At 40.3% G+C, this 18,676-nt stretch overlaps 2 protein-coding genes across 3 annotated transcripts; both read left to right on the plus strand.

Moving 5' to 3' along the window:
* Positions 1 to 1,673: 1,673 nt before the first annotated feature.
* On the plus strand, positions 1,674 to 14,730 carry LOC140998226 (nuclear factor of activated T-cells, cytoplasmic 2-like). Its single transcript, XM_073468431.1, has 10 exons — positions 1,674 to 2,023; positions 3,931 to 4,915; positions 5,027 to 5,198; positions 5,736 to 5,938; positions 6,808 to 6,980; positions 7,470 to 7,610; positions 9,971 to 10,026; positions 10,294 to 10,426; positions 12,044 to 12,718; positions 14,238 to 14,730. The coding sequence occupies exons 1-10, from the start codon at positions 1,900 to 1,902 to the stop codon at positions 14,282 to 14,284; spliced, it is 2,709 nt and encodes a 902-aa protein (XP_073324532.1). The 5' UTR covers positions 1,674 to 1,899; the 3' UTR covers positions 14,285 to 14,730.
* Positions 14,731 to 15,732: 1,002 nt separating this feature from the next.
* manbal (mannosidase beta like) lies at positions 15,733 to 18,602 on the plus strand. 2 transcript variants are annotated; one of them, XM_073468318.1, is made up of 3 exons: positions 15,733 to 15,863; positions 16,234 to 16,429; positions 18,138 to 18,602. In XM_073468318.1, the coding sequence occupies exons 2-3, from the start codon at positions 16,280 to 16,282 to the stop codon at positions 18,246 to 18,248; spliced, it is 261 nt and encodes an 86-aa protein (XP_073324419.1). In that variant the 5' UTR covers positions 15,733 to 15,863; positions 16,234 to 16,279; the 3' UTR covers positions 18,249 to 18,602. The 2 variants fall into 2 exon arrangements, with proteins under 2 accessions (XP_073324419.1, XP_073324420.1); XM_073468319.1 differs by having other exon boundaries at positions 16,238 to 16,429.
* The last annotated feature ends 74 nt before the right edge of the window (positions 18,603 to 18,676 follow it).

Below are 18,676 nucleotides of genomic sequence, written 5' to 3' on the forward strand. Positions count from 1 at the left end.
AATGGCACATTACAATGCACAAATCTTTCTTCTTGATAATGGAAAATTAAACTTGGATGGAGGATGAGTCTCAGCCCAGAACAGACCCCATTAAGTTTTGGTGCAGATCCAGATAAAGGGATGGATCCAGGATTATAATGACAGATAATAAAGCAATCTGTGTCAGACTCAATCAGTGTGACACAGCCTCAAATAAGACAGCAACTATATATATTATTTCAAATTGTACCTGCAAGCTTATGGAAAAATACATTAAGACTATTTGATGACTTTCTCTGTGTGGCCAAACAACAAGAGGTAAGTGAAAAACATTCATATACAGTGTATGTGTATTTTTTATTTGGAGGAACTGACCCTTTAAAGAACCAGCTACTGAAATCTGTGTTGATGGTAATAGTTCAACACTGCCACCCAGTGGACAAAACATTTCAGCATCTTGTTGCAGACATTGAAAGATCTTTGTCAGAAAATCTGCTCATCTTATCTTTGGTGTCACATCACGTTTGGAGAGTGCAGAGAACTAGTAAGGCTTTTTTCTTTTCTCTTCAGTCATATTCAGAGAGCACATAAACCTGTTTCCATTAGCAGGACAGAGTATGTACTGTGATAGAAAGACAAACTTAAAGACAGACTGAGGCCCTAGTGAGGATTGAACTCACGACCCCTGGTTTACAAGACCAGTGCTCTAACCACGGAGCCATGTGTTGTTAGATCATAATGCATAAATCTGTTCTGATAGAGCCAGATAATGGGGGTGGCTAAAATACGTCTTGCTGCTGGTTTGGTTTACAACAGTACAAGGCTCTTCTTCCTCGCTTACTAGGGAGAGCTGACGGTCATCTACTGCAGGTAATACACTGACTACGGATAAGTACCTCATACAGCCCCACATCAAAAGACCCAAACTATCCCTTTAAAGGTAAAAAAGTTACATAATGTTGCTTTAAAGGTGCACCATGCAGTTTTGTGGATGAAATTTCAGTCAGCGGATTGAAATATGCCCAAATAAAATACATAAACAAACTGTCTTTGTTTTCATGATTGAATAAACTGAATAAACACAAACACAATTTCATACTGTTTTTTCTTTGTTTATATGTGGCGGACCCTGCCACCTTTCTAGCTTCAAACAGTGGTTCTGGGGAGCTTATTTTCCCCTGAGAACGGCTTGTTTATTCAGTTATGGAAAAAGATAAATCATTTTTTTATCATTACCTCATTAATATTGCAAACATCAAAATTCAGAGTTTGAATTTCTTCTCCAAAACTACATAGTGCCCCTTTAAAGTGACCCAACAGGAATTAAATTCAGCTCGATAAAAAACTTTATTTGTGCCTGGAAGAGTAACAGCAATCTTTGTTTTTCGCTCAACACACAGGTCAACAGCCACACCCACAACAGAAGAAGAAAGACAAACAATCACAAAGCTAAAAATAAATAAATAAATAAAAATGTACGAGACTATTATTGGAAATGATTACAATATTTAGATGTCATGATAATGACTGCTGCAGCTACATTCTGGTTTGTATTTGATAAAAGGCAAACTGTGACTCTTGTTGGCCCACACAGGAGGAAATGAGGCACCTACACACACACACACACACGCACGCACGCACACAGACACACACCTCCTGCCTGCTTGTCATCATCAGCGGTGACAGGAAGCGTCAGTCGCTGCTCGTTTTTTCTCGTCGCGTTGTTGGATGTTATATTTGAGCAGCTGCCTTCTTTTTTCTTCTTCTAACAAAACAAACTAATTAATTAAAAAAAAAAACACACATCGTCGGGTTTCTTTTAATTCTTCTTCTCACAGCTTCATTTAGTTGGCGTGTTTGAAAGTTAATACAAAGGATTTACTCGTCGAAAAGTACATTTTGAAATATTGACAGGTGGAGATGAGTTCTGGAGGTCTGGGGCTCGCGGAGGGCCTGGGTGAGGAGGACATCAGTCAGGAGGAGTTGGACTTCTCCGACCTGTTTCTGTATAACTCACCTGGAGAGGATTTTCCTGTCCATAAAGGTGTGTATGCAACAGTTATTCTGCTGTAACATGATATCTCCTTAACAAACTCATTATATTTTATTATAAACGTATAAAGATGGTGTTGAGTTTGTGTTAAACTGTAGTAAAAGTGGCTGTAGGCACTCAGCTGTCAGGTCCTGGTGTTACACTGTAATCCCCCTCTAAACTTCATTATGTCAGGAGGGGAAATCAACTAGACTCGCAGTTTGTTGGAGCTTGAAGTAAAGGAAAGTTGAAAGTTGAAAATTGGAAGTCTTCTTCTCAAAAATGTGCTTTTCTTCTTGTTACTTGGATGTTCGAGCTCCATGAGAAGAGCGATGTATTTGCATGGGGACACATAAAATCTGCTGAAGGAGGGAAGTTTTCTCTGTTTCTCTTGAACTTAAATCTGAATTCAACACGTGGATGCTCAAGATGATGCAGCCAGAATCAGACTCTTATTACTGTTCAGTAGGTTTTCACACGCAAGCAATATGTAGTGGTATTTTGGTGAATAATAGAGAAAAAGGTAAGAGGAGAGAAAAATAAAAAACAAGTACTGCAAAAGTCAAGAATAATAAATATCAAAATATAAAAAAAACCAATTAAAATATGAAAAATCTAGTTCTTTAAATGTAATTACTTAGCCTTTATTTAACCAGGTTAGTCCCCTTGAGATCACAGATCTCTTTTACAAGGGAGACCTGGCCAGCAACACGGAGATACAACAGCAAATAATCAGATAAAACATTCTCAATTGATTTCACCAGTTTTAAAGCTGTTCATCGGTCCAATATACTGAAGTTTAAGTGGGCGCCGAAGACCTCAAAGCTTTCTTTCCCAAATCAGTTCGGACTTTGGGAAACAACAAATCGCAAAACGCCAAGAGAACGAAGACTGATTTCCACATTTCAGGTGTAAAAGAGAAGATTACTAAATAAGGAGTTTGCCAAGAATTGCTTTGTATTTAAAAATATGTGAAATGTATCTGTTTTTGTGCAATTGTGCAAATGTCCACAGTGCAGACATAATTATCCAAACGTGCTGTGTTAATGTAACGCAATGAGACAGATGTGATGTAACATGTAGAGTTAGATGAGCGTCTCTGTCAGTGTCAGTCCCGAGGCTCTCAGTAAGGGCAACTGCTGTCAGGAAGAAACTGCACTCATGGCAGGGATGGAAGTAACCACTTACTTACTACTTAAATTACTGTAATAAAGTCATTTTTGGGGGTACTTGTACTTTTTAAGTATGCATTACACCATGTTATCTACTTTTAAAATCATAATTGAGGACTGAGTAAAATTTGAAATAATATCTAAATCTTTCGTCTGCATTTTTGTAGCCAACAAGGCTGTTTGATGGCAAACGGGCCAATGAAAACCCTCATATAAGGACAAAAAGATGAAGATTAGGAGAAACAGAAAAAGCCTTCGACTGGAAGTTACTGATAATGCATTAAACATCAATTGTTAAGAAGCAACTAATACTCTGAGTAGTGTTTGAGAAGAATACTTTGTTTTACTCATAATTGAGTAGTATTTCAGTTTGTTGTTTTCAGTACTCTTTCCACCACTGACTTGTGGCGTGAGGTTGTGGTCTTGATGGACCACAGCCTCTTTCAAAAAACACACCACAGGTAGTCTGAAGCCAGTCAGTGGTCCAGTATGTAACTAACACAAGTGTAAGGTGTGAAGTTGAAGCCTCCAGTGCTCGTAAGTCCAGCAGTTTATAGATTCTGTATTTTTCAGAAAGGGAGAGGGCGTAGATGTGATTTAGAAGATTTTAGTTTTTGTGTAAAAACCATATCAGACACAAATTATTATTACATGCAGAATTTTTTGATAAATTGAAACATGTCACTTCAAGTTTTAAGTACTTTGGACATGTGCGCACAAATTAATCCTGACTTTTCTCATAAACAGATGACTCAGGCGCTCTCCTGCAAAACGGCAGCCAGCCTCCCCTGCTGGTGGTCGACCATCACGCTGCGTCGTACATCTCCAGCTCCGACCAGCCAGCCTCCGGTCAGGACTTCTCCTCTCACAGCCCCACCGCAGAGCACCTGTCAGGGGCGGTGTTTGACTCCCTGGGGCTTACATCAAGACCAGGGACCATCCCTGCTCCCAGCCCCAGGATTGAGATCACCGTCACGTCAGGTGACTCTCTCAGCTCTCACACCCTGGACCCAAGCCCCGGCAGCAAAGCTCTGGGTGCCTACAGGGACTGTGTGAGCCCGGCCAGCAGTAACTCCTCCACAGGCTGGCCTGCAGAGGCGTACTCTCCTGTGGCTTCACCGTGTGTCTCCCCTTCTGTCGGAGGCTGTAACGTGGGGTTGTCTGCATTAGACCTCTGCCCGGGCCTACAGGGTATCCACACTTCTTCTACCCACTCCTCTCCAGGAGCCTCGCCTCGCAACAGCATCACAGAAGAGACCTTACTCCAGCCCCAGAACCAACAACCTGCCTCATCAATCCCACACCAGCGCTCACGCTCTGCCTCGCCGCACGGAAAGCGCTCCTATGACCATACCAATCCCTGTCAAGGAGGCACTCCTGTCAAGCAGCGCTCTCGCAGCCCGAGCCCCATCCCCTTGCCTCATGAGCAGCAGGGGACCTACTACCTTCAGCCTCAAGCTGAGTTCCAGCCCCAAGCCCAGACATGCACCCCAGGCCTGGAGGAGATGCTGAACAGCCTCACCTCCAGTCAGCCCAGAGTGGTGCCTTCTGCAGTGGTGCGAGATGCACATGTGCAGGCTCAAAGGCAGGACTGTGTGTACAGAGAGGGGTACGACTGGGCCATTGAGCAGGAGAGGATGGGCAGGGCAGGACCTGAAGTCAAGTCTGAAACCTTCTATATGCTCCCAGCTGTGTGGCCTGCTCCTCATCCAATCCACCAAGGAGCATTCAGGTGTTTCATTTGTACTTTTTCATTACATAGAAATAATTTATGTCTTTCTAATGAGCACAAATGACAAGTTTTCCTTCTTATTGACTTTCTCTCTTTTTGTCTTTTCCCCAGTGCTCTGCCTATGGCTCCACTTCCATCTTTAGAGTGGCCGTTGCCCAGTCAGTCCGGTCAGTATGAGCTTCTTATCCAGCAGCAGCCCAGATCTCACCACAGAGCTCACTATGAGACCGAGGGAAGTCGCGGAGCTGTGAAGACATCTAACGGAGGGCATCCGGAAGTTCAGGTGCTTTCTTTGTTCTGTGCCTGGAGGGTGTGGGGCGTGCAAAGAATGGAAAGTAAGCAACAATAAAATGAAGTAGCAGGAGAGGTTGCAAATATAGGATGGTATTTCCTGGGTTATGTTGTGTTTATGTAAAGCCCAACAGTCATGCAAATGAATAGAAGAGAAGGGAATCACGTCACTACTCCCACAAAGAAAAATCATTAGGACATGCACTGTTTGCTAAAAAAATACTCTCATAGTTACAAATCAGGCACATCATTTAAGCATTGGTACATGGATCTGGTTCATTTGTTGCTCTGGTGAGTTCATTAATAAGCCGTTACTGTTGGATTTCTGTCAATGTTGCACAAACGGACTATGCAAAGCAGTGTTCTTGCTAAGCAAGTTAGATAGTGTGAGAGAAATCACCCCCGCAGGGAGAAGAGACTTGTTGTGCTGTGTTAAATTTGTTCTCTGCAGCCATGGACATTAATGGCATTACAGTTAGTTTAATTCAGTGTGAAGCAGGCATTTAATCGCCTTTGTTGCCATTAATAGCTCCGTGGCTACCAAGGCACGGCTCCACTGGGGCTGCAGGTCTTCATAGGAACAGCCGACGAGAGGCTGCTGAAGCCGCACGCTTTCTACCAGGTGCACCGCATCACCGGGAAGACCGTCACCACGCCCAGCATGGAGAGGATGACCAACGGGACCAAACTGTTGGAGATCCCTCTGGAACCCAAGAACCACATGAGAGTGTTGTGAGTAGCACAGAGAGCGACTGTGGGTTACACACACCAAAGATTTCACACAGGAATCACAAATGCTTTGAATATTTCACTAGTCAGTCATCTGTGGCCTCTTAAGCTACTGTGCAGTTTTTGCACTTCATCTCCCAAACTTACAGATGCAGAGATAAACTAAACACTGACGGAGGAGGTTTTCAGATCCTTTACCTTTAAAAGCACTCAGACAAAAAATAGTTTTTTATAAGCTCTTTGTATGTATTGTGTCTTAATCTGTAAAGTAACAAGTAACTAAAACTGTGAGAGAAATATAGAGCTGTAAAAAGTTGAAAACAGTAGAGAAGAAGTAGCATTAACGGAAATATTCAAGTAAATTACAATACCTCAAAATTGTACTTAAGTAAAGTATTTGAGTAAATGTTTTTAGTTACATTCCATCGCTGGTTGCCAGTACTGTGCCATCTCTTTTCTTTGGATTTTCGATTGATAAAGTTTGAGTTTCTGTTTTTATCCTCACCCATGGGAACTGTTACAGCTCATGATTTTTGTTGCTTTTACCCCCTGCAGGTTGCTGTTGCAACAAAGTGGAAACATATATAATGCATCACTTCCTGTGTGCCAGAGGGTTTTTCCAAGAAAAACCAGTCAGTCTACAGCAGCTTTGATAAATCTGACGTACGATGAATCCCTAAAAAAACAAAAAAACAGTAGCATAAAAAGATATTGATCGAAATGAGTCATCGAAACAGAAAAGGCTACATCAGATTACATCAGTTATCAGTCAGATTCAGAAGAAAAACAAGCTGACAACGTTCCCAACAGAGAAATATCGCCCTTCTTTCAGAACACTTTTTATCTAATCCCTCTTTTCTTACGTTTCACAGGATTGACTGTGTAGGAATCCTGAAGCTGAGAAACGCCGACATCGAGCTGAGGAACGGTGAAACGGACATTGGACGAAAAAACACACGTGTTCGTTTGGTGTTTCGTGTCCACATTCCTCAACCTGGAGGCCAAATCACGTCCCTTCAAGTTGCCTCTGATCCTATTGAATGCTGTAAGGAGAGTTTCATCCCTGATATTGTAGAACTAAATTTTTATCTTCATTTATTTATACTATTGTTTGTCTCTGTTTGTGTAAACTTAATATCTTTTTAAAACTGCTAAAGAATATGTAGATATCTTCCTCTTACTGAATTTTAATTCACAAGCAATAAAACAAACCTTTGATTCAGCTCGCTGTTATAGCTGTACTGCCTCTGGTATGAAAAGGAGCTCATCGTGATTCATTTTAGCAAACTTAAATAACTATTGTTGTGTTGCTGACAAGTTTACTAAGTTTGTGACTCTTCTTTGCTTGTACAACTATGTTTTATCATTCAACATTATCAGGTAATTGTCACTCTTGCAATGAAGCCAATATTGCGATTCTAGATTTTAATCATGAAAAATTTGACTAACCAACTGCCCTGAAAATTTTCGCACTCAGTGTGTTTATTCAGTACTGTGTGGTGTTTAATACATCAGTGTCTTCTTGTCCGCTCAGCCCAGCGCACAGCTCAGGAGCTCCCTGCGGTGGAGAGGCAGGACCTGGATCGATGCTCAGTACTTGGCGGTCAGCAAATGGTCCTTACTGGACAGAATTTCACACCTGACTCCAAAGTGATATTCTCAGAGAAGACACAAGGTGAGGAAGAGAGATTGTTGATCAGTTGTCTAATCATCTGGTCATGAGATGTTTGCTCTCTGATTTCATTTTTTAGATGAGCAACAACATGTGATATTGTACATGAAAGAATAGTTTGACATTTTGGGAATGTGTTTATTTGCTTTATTGCCAAGAGTTAAATGAGAAGACTGATAGCACTTTCATGTCTGTACAGTAAAAACGAAGCCAGTTAGCTTAGCTTAGCACAAGAAGCTGGTCTGACTCTGTCCAAAGGTAAAAATATCTGCCTACCAGCACCTCTAAAGCTCATTACCACGTCATATTCCAATAATCCACAGGAAGTCATTACGGCCCAACAAGAAATAGTCTGGCACATAACTCCCTGTGAAACCATTAATAGGACAGAAAACGTATTAATTTGTGATCTCAGCTAGGCTGGCTCATGACAGTGGTGTCAGATTTCCTTTCTAACTCTCATCAAGAAAGCTGTCACTTTTGGACAGAGCCAGACTAGATAGCAAAATCCGCTAGCCAGCATATCTAAAGCAAGTTAGGTCTTGTATGTTAAATCACTGCAGAAAACAAAGAGCAAAAATGACATGTTGTGGTTTTACGGGGGGTTAAAGGTAGGCTATTCTAGGGGTGCTGCTTGGTGGGTTTTCTACCTTCACAGGGCCAGGCTAGCTGTTCTCCCCATTATTCCAGTTTTTATGCTAAGCTAATCTAACTGTCCTAGTTCTTGTACAGACATGAAAGTGGTATCAAACTAAAGCTAGAGCTTTATTGTTAAATCAGCACAAAAAACAAAGAGTAAAAATTACAAACTGTGGTTTTACTGAGGGTTATATGTATCATAGAGAGCCAGGCTAACTGTTTCCCCCTGTTTCCAGTCTTTAAGCTAAGCTAAGATAACCAGATCCTGGCTGTAGCTGAATATTCTCTTAACAAACATAAGAGTGGTTTTGATCTTCTGATCTATGTCTTGGGAAGTAGGCGAAAAAAGTTTCCCAAAATGTTGAACTATTCCTTTAATACATTGTGTTGTGCTTGACGAACAAATCCTCCGCACACTGACATAGACTTTACTATAGTACTTTATTAAAGGGAACAATGCGTTTCGCGTTCAGCGTCATCAGGTTCACCTCAGGTCTGAGACCTGAGACCTGAGACCTGAGAACGCGAAACGCGTTGTTCCCTTTAATAAAGTACTATAGTAAAGTCTATGTCAGTGTGCGGAGGATTTGTTCGTCAAGCTTATTACACGCGTTCCTGCTGCCTACCAGCACCTGACTACCTGTGGCTGTGCAAGGAGATTTCATTGATTCCAGTTTTAACATTGTGTTGTGCGTCTAGATATTATTAAAACTTCTGATATTTGTGTTATGTTGACCTGTGATTGTTGTGTGTGTATATTTGAACTTCAGTCGGTTTCTATGATTAAAATAGACTCATATTTTGTGCAACAGTCGGCCTCATAATATCCTGCTCAAACTCATCCACCTACTTGTGTAGTATACTGTGTGTATTTTCAGATTTTTTGCATATCTCCCGGGTAACGTCTACTTTCAGTGACGCATAGCTTCCTTCAGCCCCCACTTTCAAACTCTTAAAAAACAAGCCATTAGTGTAAACTTTTGCTGTTTTACTGGCGGTGACAACTTTTATTTATTTCTACACGGAAATTTCTCACCTCAGTGGCGCTCATTCTGCCCACACAAAAATTGCTGGGTTACATGGTTTGAGAGCTGGATGGGTACAGTTGACTGCATGTAAAGCCTCCTTGTTGCTTGGCGTGGGGTTTTATGCAACAGGATGTGGTTAGAGAGACTGATAAAGATTCAGACCCGGAGCAGAGGCTTTGTTTTTTTTGGGTTTTTTTCAAAGCGTGGGTAGAAAACAGAAACAGCAGGTAAAGAGTGAGGTGGGAATGAGACACTTAACCAGACATAAAAGAGCAACTTGTTTTCCACTGTCTGTGCATAAATGTTTTCGCACGCTTAAGAAAAGATTGACAGTGTCTGATTTCTCACAAATTCATCTTCATCTGATCAGAAATGTTCCCTTCCTGAGAGTTTGATAAGAAGGCCAATACAACTCATACTTCCGACAAATAGAAAGCTGCAGCCAGTTAGCTTCACTTTGTACAAAGACTGGAAACAGGGGAAACATCCTGCCGAAGGCAACAAAATCTGCTTGCAAGCACCTCTGAAACCTAGAAATAGTGAAGCGTTTTTGTACAGACGTGAGAGTGGTATCGATCATCTCATGTAAGGAAAAAGGGGGGAAAAAAAGGAAATAAGTGTTTTACCCAAAATGTAGAACTACTACTTCAAACCTCCTCTGCTTTAATGTCTGCACTTTATTCCGTCTGCTTTCAGATGGGCAGCAAATCTGGGAGGCGGAGGCCACTGTGGACAGAGACAAGACGCAAGCTGTGAGTTAACTGTCACTAATCTGTACTGACATGTATTAAGCAGGAAGCATAATATTACATAACCAATGATGTACTTTTTGTACATTGTCTGGCACTGTTACAAAGTCACGCAGTCACTCAAAACTGAAAGCAAAACACAACACCTACGACCACACTTTGCTGACTTGCTGCTATGAAACACACAAGCAAGATAATTGGGGCAGCTACGCCTCTGTTTCAACACGAAGTGTGAACTTTTTTCTGTTGTCTCACAATCCCCCCATGTAGAATATGCTGTTTGTTGAGGTCCCTCCCTATCGAGACCGGACCATTTCCCACCCAGCCAAGGTCAACTTCTATGTCATCAACGGGAAGAAGAAACGCAGTCAGCCTCAGCACTTCATCTACACTCCAGTGATAGGTACATATCTGTTAGTATCTGCTCTAGTACGGGAAGAGGGGTGTTTGAGAAGGAGGCCGAAAGGTCAAAAGTTTCCAGATGTGAGATAATATCATCCTCAGCTTTATCAACACAAACCTTACGCTAAAATACTTGATACAACACACATAATGTGCATTAGATAATAAATTGAAGCTAGTGAATGAAATTAAAACAGAACGTTAAACAGGTCATGATGTTGCTAATCTGACAAACGTGTTGGCTACTAAGTCAGCCATACAGGAAGGAATACAGGAAACAGCAACACTTTAATCACATTAGATCTAACTGCTGTACAGTCAAAGGAACATTTCAAGCTGAAGACAGTTTAACACAGTTGCTAAAGAAGCTACTACAAGGTCCGCCTTTTTTGCTACTCATTTACACTGATGTTGTTTAAGTTTACAAGAAATCAGTCCCAGTCACAAGAAATCAATCAGTCATCAGCAGTTGTAAGCAGTAAACTGAGGCCACAACACAGGTTTTTTGTGTAGGGGGACAACTCTCACTTGCTATAAAAGGGAAAAATCTGTCACTCCGCTACCGTTTTCACTAATGCTATCCACCCACAGTCAAAATGCAGACACACACTTGTGTTGGTAAGTGTTTTTAGGAAACAAAGGGCACCGCTAACTGAAGTAGAAATAGATAAGAAAAAGTGGTTACATTAAAGAATCATATAATGACGTGTTGGTGGAAATTAACCAGTTGCCTTAAGATCTCAGGCCTCAGTGACATTTTTAGTCATGCTAGCAGCATGGCTCTATGGCTGTTGGTCTTTAGTTGGTCGCTCCAGAAATCCGGTCCAGATTGAAATATCTTAACAACTATTGGGTGGATTGTCATGACATTTTGTTCATGGTCACCAAAGGATGAATCAAAATGACATTGTTAATCCTCTGACTTTCCCTCTAGTGCCACGATCAGAACAATTTCTTTCACTTTTCATTGAAATTTCCCAGTACTTTGGTTTGTTATGAGTGCTGCTCTTTGTGTTTAGTGGTCATTGGTAAATGTTATAAAGCTAACAAGCTGAGCTAAGATGGTGAACCCAGTCAATACTGCCAGCTAAACATCAGTGTGTTAACATTGTGAAGATGGTCGCAAGTGGAGCTTAACAATGATTTTAGAACCACTGTGCCTAAGAACCACTTCACAGAGACGCTAGCGTGAGTCTTGTTTATGTGAACCCCTTTCACACTGGACAAAAAACCCAGTAACATCTGACCTTTGTCTTCAGTGGGAAAGGATACAATCAGCATTCATTCCCAGGTCAAATGACTCTGCAGTAGTCGGGGGTATTTATTGGCTCCAGCTCGGACTATCTGTGATGGAAACATGACACCCTGTTGAACAGACTAATTTTTGCCCCTTTTTCGGAGTGATGCTATGATTGTTAAAAAAAAACAAAAAAAACAGAAAGGCAAACTTGTGTACTAACCATTGCCTTCTTTTAGTGCGTGTACTCACATTGAAAAGAACAGCATAGGCGTGCTACTTTTGGTGTTAAATTGTATTAGACTCTTTTAAGTTAATTGTAGACCTATATTGATCTCTCTCATCTTCTATGGTCAAATAATCTTTGTTTTTGTATTCTAGCTATTAAAACAGAACCACTGGAGGACTACCAGTTGAATTCGTATGGCTACTCAGACAATCAGGCTCTGACTGGACTGTCAATGAAGTCACTCTATCACCACCTGGAGCAGGACGGCAACCTTCAAGCCTTGAATATTTCTCCAGCACTGTACCATCTAACCACTGTAGACCCCAGAGCCCACATGTTAACCACAGACCAACTGGACGACCAACCAGTCTATTACCAGTCCAGAGACGGCACTCTCATCAACAACTCCATGCTGTACCACACTGCAAACCAACATTACAGCAACTGTGGTGCCGCCTTCCTCGGTGGTTCCCCAATGGCTTCCCACCCTGCCTCCACTCCCAGCCAGTGTGTCAGTGCCAGGGCCTCTTTGGCCAAACTGGGTGAGGGTCCTCAGGTTGGTGATTCATTTGAGGCCTGTTTGATGTCAAGACATCAGAGTTTTGTGCAGACAGCACTGCCACTGGGAAAGTCACCACCTTCAAGATACATCCACGCTCAAGCTCAAGCTCAAGCTCAAGCTCAAGCCCCTAAGCCTGTAGGCCGAGTGGAGCCCAGCATGCAGTGTCTGAACCAGATCAGCCCTGGAAGAGGAAACTATGAGGAACGAGCACCAGAGAGGGTCACAGTCAAACAAGAGAACCTCCGCTATGCTTACCTGGAGGATGGTGAGTATCACTGTTTTATACTGATTTCCTAAAGGGGTCACCGACAATGCAACAAGCAGGCCGACTAAATGCAGAGATTGGCATCATAGCAACTAGTTGGTTTCAAGCATTCCCCAGCCTTCATCAGTGAGTCTTTACGCTCTATATTTGATCGTGTAATACTTTGTATCGTTTACATCATCTTTCCATCAGTCAGTAACTCATAGTCTGAGTTTGTCTGTTTGGTTTCTATTGCATCTCTTTCTCTCCCTGCTTCAGTTTTTTGGGTTTTAAAAAGACAAAACAACAGATCACTGAAATATTCAGCCAAGTTGTTTAATATATTTCACAAAAAATAAATAAATGGGGAAATATCATCAAAACCAAGAAAAACATACAAACTTTAACTATGAAGTGACATGTTGAAGCCTGGGGGATGAGTAATTGTGGTCCAGTGTGCAAATGCATATGAGCACAGTGCAACTGTACGCTTGCAAATCCTGGCTTGTGGTTTTCTGTCGGGCCTTTCTATCCACTCTTCTGTCTCTTTTGCTCTCTCTCTCTCTTGCTCAAGTAAGCAAACACACAGCAGGTTTGTGAGCTTGCCCAGTCTCATTTAAATTAAATCTAATACAACTTGCTTTTGATTCCTGATGTGTTTGAAGCAACATTAACATGACTCTGTTTGCTGTGGGGCAGACTTTCTGTTCACACCTCTGTGATGGAAGACCAGAACAGGAAGTTTAGTGTGTTAGCAAATACATACAGAAACAGCTGTGGTCAAAAAATGTCCTTTGTTCTGGTATGTCGTTCAGACTAGAGTCATAGTGAAAGTTTGCAACAATCTGTTGCAAACCAAGATACACTGCTGTGTTAACACCATTTCTATTAGTTGTTGTTTCTTAATATCGATAAACTATTTATTCTTTCTGTCAGAAGATTCATGTGCAGCACAAACCGGCCCTTGATCAGTCCAGAAACTATTGCACATAAATCTGTGTTCGGTAAAATAGAGACACCTAGTGGACGTTAATGTAATTGCAAAACTTCACATCATCACTAAAAAGCCTGCAAGTCATCATTTGACTAATTTATGTATGAAACTAGAACATTTCTGGGGGCGCTTTGGTGGTTTTGGCAACCTTTGTTGCATTTCCCATATCCCTCCTCATTTCCTGTCATCTCTTGGCTGTTGACTTTCTAATAAAAGCATAAAGTGCCCCCAAAAATCTGACTTTGGCGACTCCTACTGGTAGTATTAAAAACAAAAGTACACAGCATAATCTCCCGACCCTCCAACAAATCCAACTGAGGATGAATGAGGTGAAAACAACACCAATTTGAAATGTAATGGTCTCTTTTATACATCAGAGCTTTGAAGAATTATACAAAGGAGCTTTACATGTAAAACGTATGCATATGAAATATGAAAAATACAAGATGAATTCCTTTGAAATATAAAAAAAATGCATATTGCTTTGCTTTATTAGTGTTGTTGTGAACATTAAAGTTGCTCACCCCTGTTTGTAATGTTTTCCAGTGAACGACATCATAAGAAGAGACCTGAAAGGCCACAATGGCGAGTGATCCTGGACACCTGCAGCAGCCCTGATGTCCATTAGATGTAAAGCTTGGTTAGCAGTAAGCTTAATATGTGGACTTAATATGAGCACAAAGTCCTGATTGTCTTGGAGGAATTTTTGTACTTGTGAAGCTGTAAACCGAATTGGTGGCAGACATTTTAGGCAAGCAGTAGAAACGTATCCACTATGGACTAATGTTGACTGATTCACCTTCCAAACTCAGCTACAGCATTTCACATGAAAATATAAGTCGGCTCTTTGTTAGCCTTTAATATTGCCTTATTTTTTAGCCTTAGCAAAGATAGTAGAACATGTGTCATACCTTATATTATGCATTTTTAGGGTCGTTATTTTAACCAGTTTGACTTCTATCTGTTCATATATTTGTACAATTTCTCTTTTTGAGCATTTATAAAATATTTTATATTAAATAAATTCTGTTTATATGAATCTGTGTGTTTTCATCAAGAGCAGGAATGGGCTGGGGAATAAATTATATTATATAGATATTCTCATTTAACACATTTTTGAAAAATTGCCTACATTAATACAACTGCCTTTGTGTTAAAGCTGCACTGTGTAGTATGGGGTAGAAATGTTAATCAGAAGACTGAACATAATAAACAAATTTAGTGAATTAAATAAACAAACTCTCTTCATTTTCATGAATGAATAAACTGAATAAACAAACTGACCTTAAAAGACTACACAATGTCATATTGTTTTATTTTGTTTATATTTGGCGGAGCCTGCCACTTTCTAGCTTAAAACAGTGTTCTTGGGACCTTATTTTCCTCTGAGAACAGCTTGTTTACTGAGTTGTGGAAAACATTACTACCTCATTAAAATTCTGAGTTTGAATTTCTTCTCCAAAACTACATTATGCCCCTTTATAGTTTATTTTATATATAATTTCTGAGCTGAAAAAGTCATCTCTAATGAAAAATACTTTACTTCTGTTTATAGTAAAGGCTGTTTTTTTAATAATGAATCACTAAACTGAGTCATGTAGGTCAAATCAGTAATAAAATGCATAAATAAGTAGGGTTTTACATTCACAAAAGCAAATATTAAAATTAAAACATACTTAAAAGTACTTACTTTGAGGAGTCAGTCATCTTTGCTGTTGAATTGTTGATGCTACACCATGTAGGCTAAGCACAGTTAGTTAAGCCATATTGGTTATGAGCTAACGTTAGCTGATTAAGCTAAGTCACCAGGCTACTAGGTGTAGCTCTAAATTACATAATGTAATTTTTATTGACTGATATTTTCCTCCCAAAGGAGTGAGAGTATAGTTTCCAACATTTTAAGAGTTTTACAAAATAGTAACACAGAGCTTGAGGTTCAACACAAACTCACAAACGCTAGGAGGCGCCATTTTCAAACCAATCGTAGACCGGACCGGAAGCGGATAACAAATGCGCTACGTCACTTCCGTTAAACGGATGTGTTATTTTCTCCCCTTTGAAAGCTAGCGAAATTAGCATTTTCTACACAGTTTCACGTTTTTGTTTTTGTTTTCCTTTGCCCTGAGTTGGATGTTTACATCGACAGAGAAGAGTGAAATATTCCCACCACTGGTAAGCTTGTCTTCCACATACGTATTATATTCATACAAGTGCAAATATATGCATAAGAAATGTAGCAGCACTGCTGTGCTACGTTGTCAGTGATTGGTAGCTGCGTCTATCCACAATAAAAGATGTACAGTTTTGCACAGTACAGATTTTTTAAGTAGCACAACTGTATGAGAGCAGAATACAACCTTTGATTCACATTTCTAAAGTGTGAGTGTTAAAAGATAATACGGTGCGAGACGGAATAATTTTCTACTGTAACTCTTCCTCCTTTCTTTTCTGGGACCCTATAAAATTCCTTCAATCATCTTACACACCAGTTTTATTGATCACTGTCAGTTTTCTGCTAACCGTGATCCTGTTCTTTGCACAGATAGGTCTCTGAAGAATAACAGACCAAACAGCAAATTTCCAGCACCATGTCTGCAGAACTGGACCTGTCCCCACCAGAGGTCCCTGAGCCCACCTTCCTAGAGAGCCTACTGCGTTATGGGCTGTTTCTGGGTGCCATCTTTCAGCTCATCTGCATCCTGGCTGTCATCATCCCTACATCCAAGGGACATGAACTGGTAGGTTGACAACAAGGAAAAGAGAGGAGCGGGTCTTGTGGCAAACAGTGTTCCCTTTCTGCTGCTCTCCACAGTCGGGGCTAGGGTGTAGGTTAGGTGTCATAGATAGCCGGTCAGGGTTTGGGATACTTTTGGCCTGAGGTCTGAGTGACGGGAAACAGAAATTGATTTGGGAAACTCAGGCAGTTATCACAATAACACTATCCCCTACTCGATGTTGTTTTTCTTGCATGATACCAGTTTGAACGCTGTTGACTTTTTCTCTGTATGACAATATGAGTTTAAGTTAATTGTTAGTCAATGTAACACTAAAAAAACAGTTTGGTATGCAGCTAAGCAGTATCTCACACAAACAAGAAAGGGTGTTCAATTGCGCAGGTATTTTGTGAGAAATACCTGCGTAATTGAAAAGTAATAAGTTCATTTTTCCAGAGCAGTAGAGTTGTGTCTCGGCTCACTGACCTAATTTAGACTATTTTAGTATCACTTCAACTAGGAGAGAAATATATCTGGCTCGAGAGGAGGGGACAGTTCTTAAGACTGTGCAATGACACCATACATTGAGGTTCACAATGAACTGAAATCCAAAACTGATGGGATGCTGTGTAAAACAAAAATAAAACTGAATTGATAATTTGTCGACCCTTTTTGACATTTACTGAGTTGATAATACTTCAGAGACAAGATATTATTTTAAAAAAATGGACTACATGGGCTATGACTACACCTTCTTTTTGCAAATGATTGCATTTCTGTTTTTATTTCTGTTTTACACAGGTACCCATAGATTTTGGAGTCAGGGTCGTAGCAAAAAACTGACATGGTGATATAACACATTGCTTCCTGTGGCCACAAACTAATACTATCAGAAACATTTCCTGTTGATAAAAGTATTTCTATGAAACTGTTTACATTTTTTTTTTTTGTCCATATTATTTGACAGAAGTACAGGTTCTGCGGTAAGACAGTCTTACAGAATGTCATCATTCAGCCTTTGTGAAATACAGAGAAAGCAGACCAATTAGCAAGAGTAGTGCTGAATATCTTATTTTTAAATGTCCATGAAGACACGAGCCACTAAGGGCTACTCTCACAATCTTCATACTAACAACTGTCAGGAGAGATTATTTATAGACGAGAGCAATTAAATCCACTGTCTAATTATTCTATTTTCAGACATTGTCACCAGATGCACTGATTACTCTCCACAGTATGTCGCCATTTCATTCTTCACAGCAGCCTGCTGTTGTTCTGCCTTGCCATTGGAAAGATTGCAGTCACAGAAACAGTGCTGACAGAGTGAAAGTGCTGAAACACATCGGAATTTGTTTTGTGTGTGTGTGTGCGCGCGTGTTTGTGCTCCATAAACTCTAGGATTTAACAGAAATAGGATAACACAGAGTCTAAAAACCATGGAGTACAACTGCATTACCAAAATGCATATAACCTATTACCACTGATTACTAAGTCCCTATGCACAGACTATTGTACAGCACAAAATGTTTCATAACAAGATTAACTTTGAAAATAATACCTTGGAAGAAACTGTTTGTGCTGTATATTAAAACACATTTTCCAAATACATCTTCAAAACACACTCATCTAATCATGATTAGCAGTCGTATATTTTTACACCATATTTAAAATGAGTCAAAGAATTTTTATTGAAGAGACAGGGTGATTAATGCTTCCTTTACTTGCTCTACAGGAGGAGACTGAGTCCACTGATGGCAAGGCAACCGAACAGATGAAGAAACCTAAAGGACCAGCACCTCAGATTCGACAGAAACCAAAGAAAGAGAGCAAAAAGAAGCGATAGATAGTGCGGTGTGTGTGTGTGTGTGTACGTGTGTATGCTTGTTACCTGCTTGTGGGAATGTGTGTGTGTGTGTGTGTGTGTGGTAATCGGTGGGTCAACAACGGCAGTTATCACTACAGGTGTATGAAACACTACTGTCATACACTATTACGACAAAATAAATGATGTGCATTGAATTTGAGATGCTTCAGAATGACCTTGAACTGTGCATAGTATTCACATTTAACACAATTACAAAGAGCAAGTGTCATTTGGTATACATGTTTGAATTTGTGGTCTTTTTTATAATTAAATATCATTGATTGAATTGTATTTGGATTCCAACAGATAATAAATACAGTGTGTAGTCATTCACCGTAGGGGTTTTTATTCACTGCTAAATTTCAGGCTGGTTTAAATGAGTCAGAATGAGATCATGTCCTGGGCTA

The sequence above is a fragment of the Pagrus major genome, chromosome 6 (assembly GCF_040436345.1).
Source record: "Pagrus major chromosome 6, Pma_NU_1.0".
In the NCBI taxonomy this organism is placed as follows: domain Eukaryota; kingdom Metazoa; phylum Chordata; class Actinopteri; order Spariformes; family Sparidae; genus Pagrus; species Pagrus major.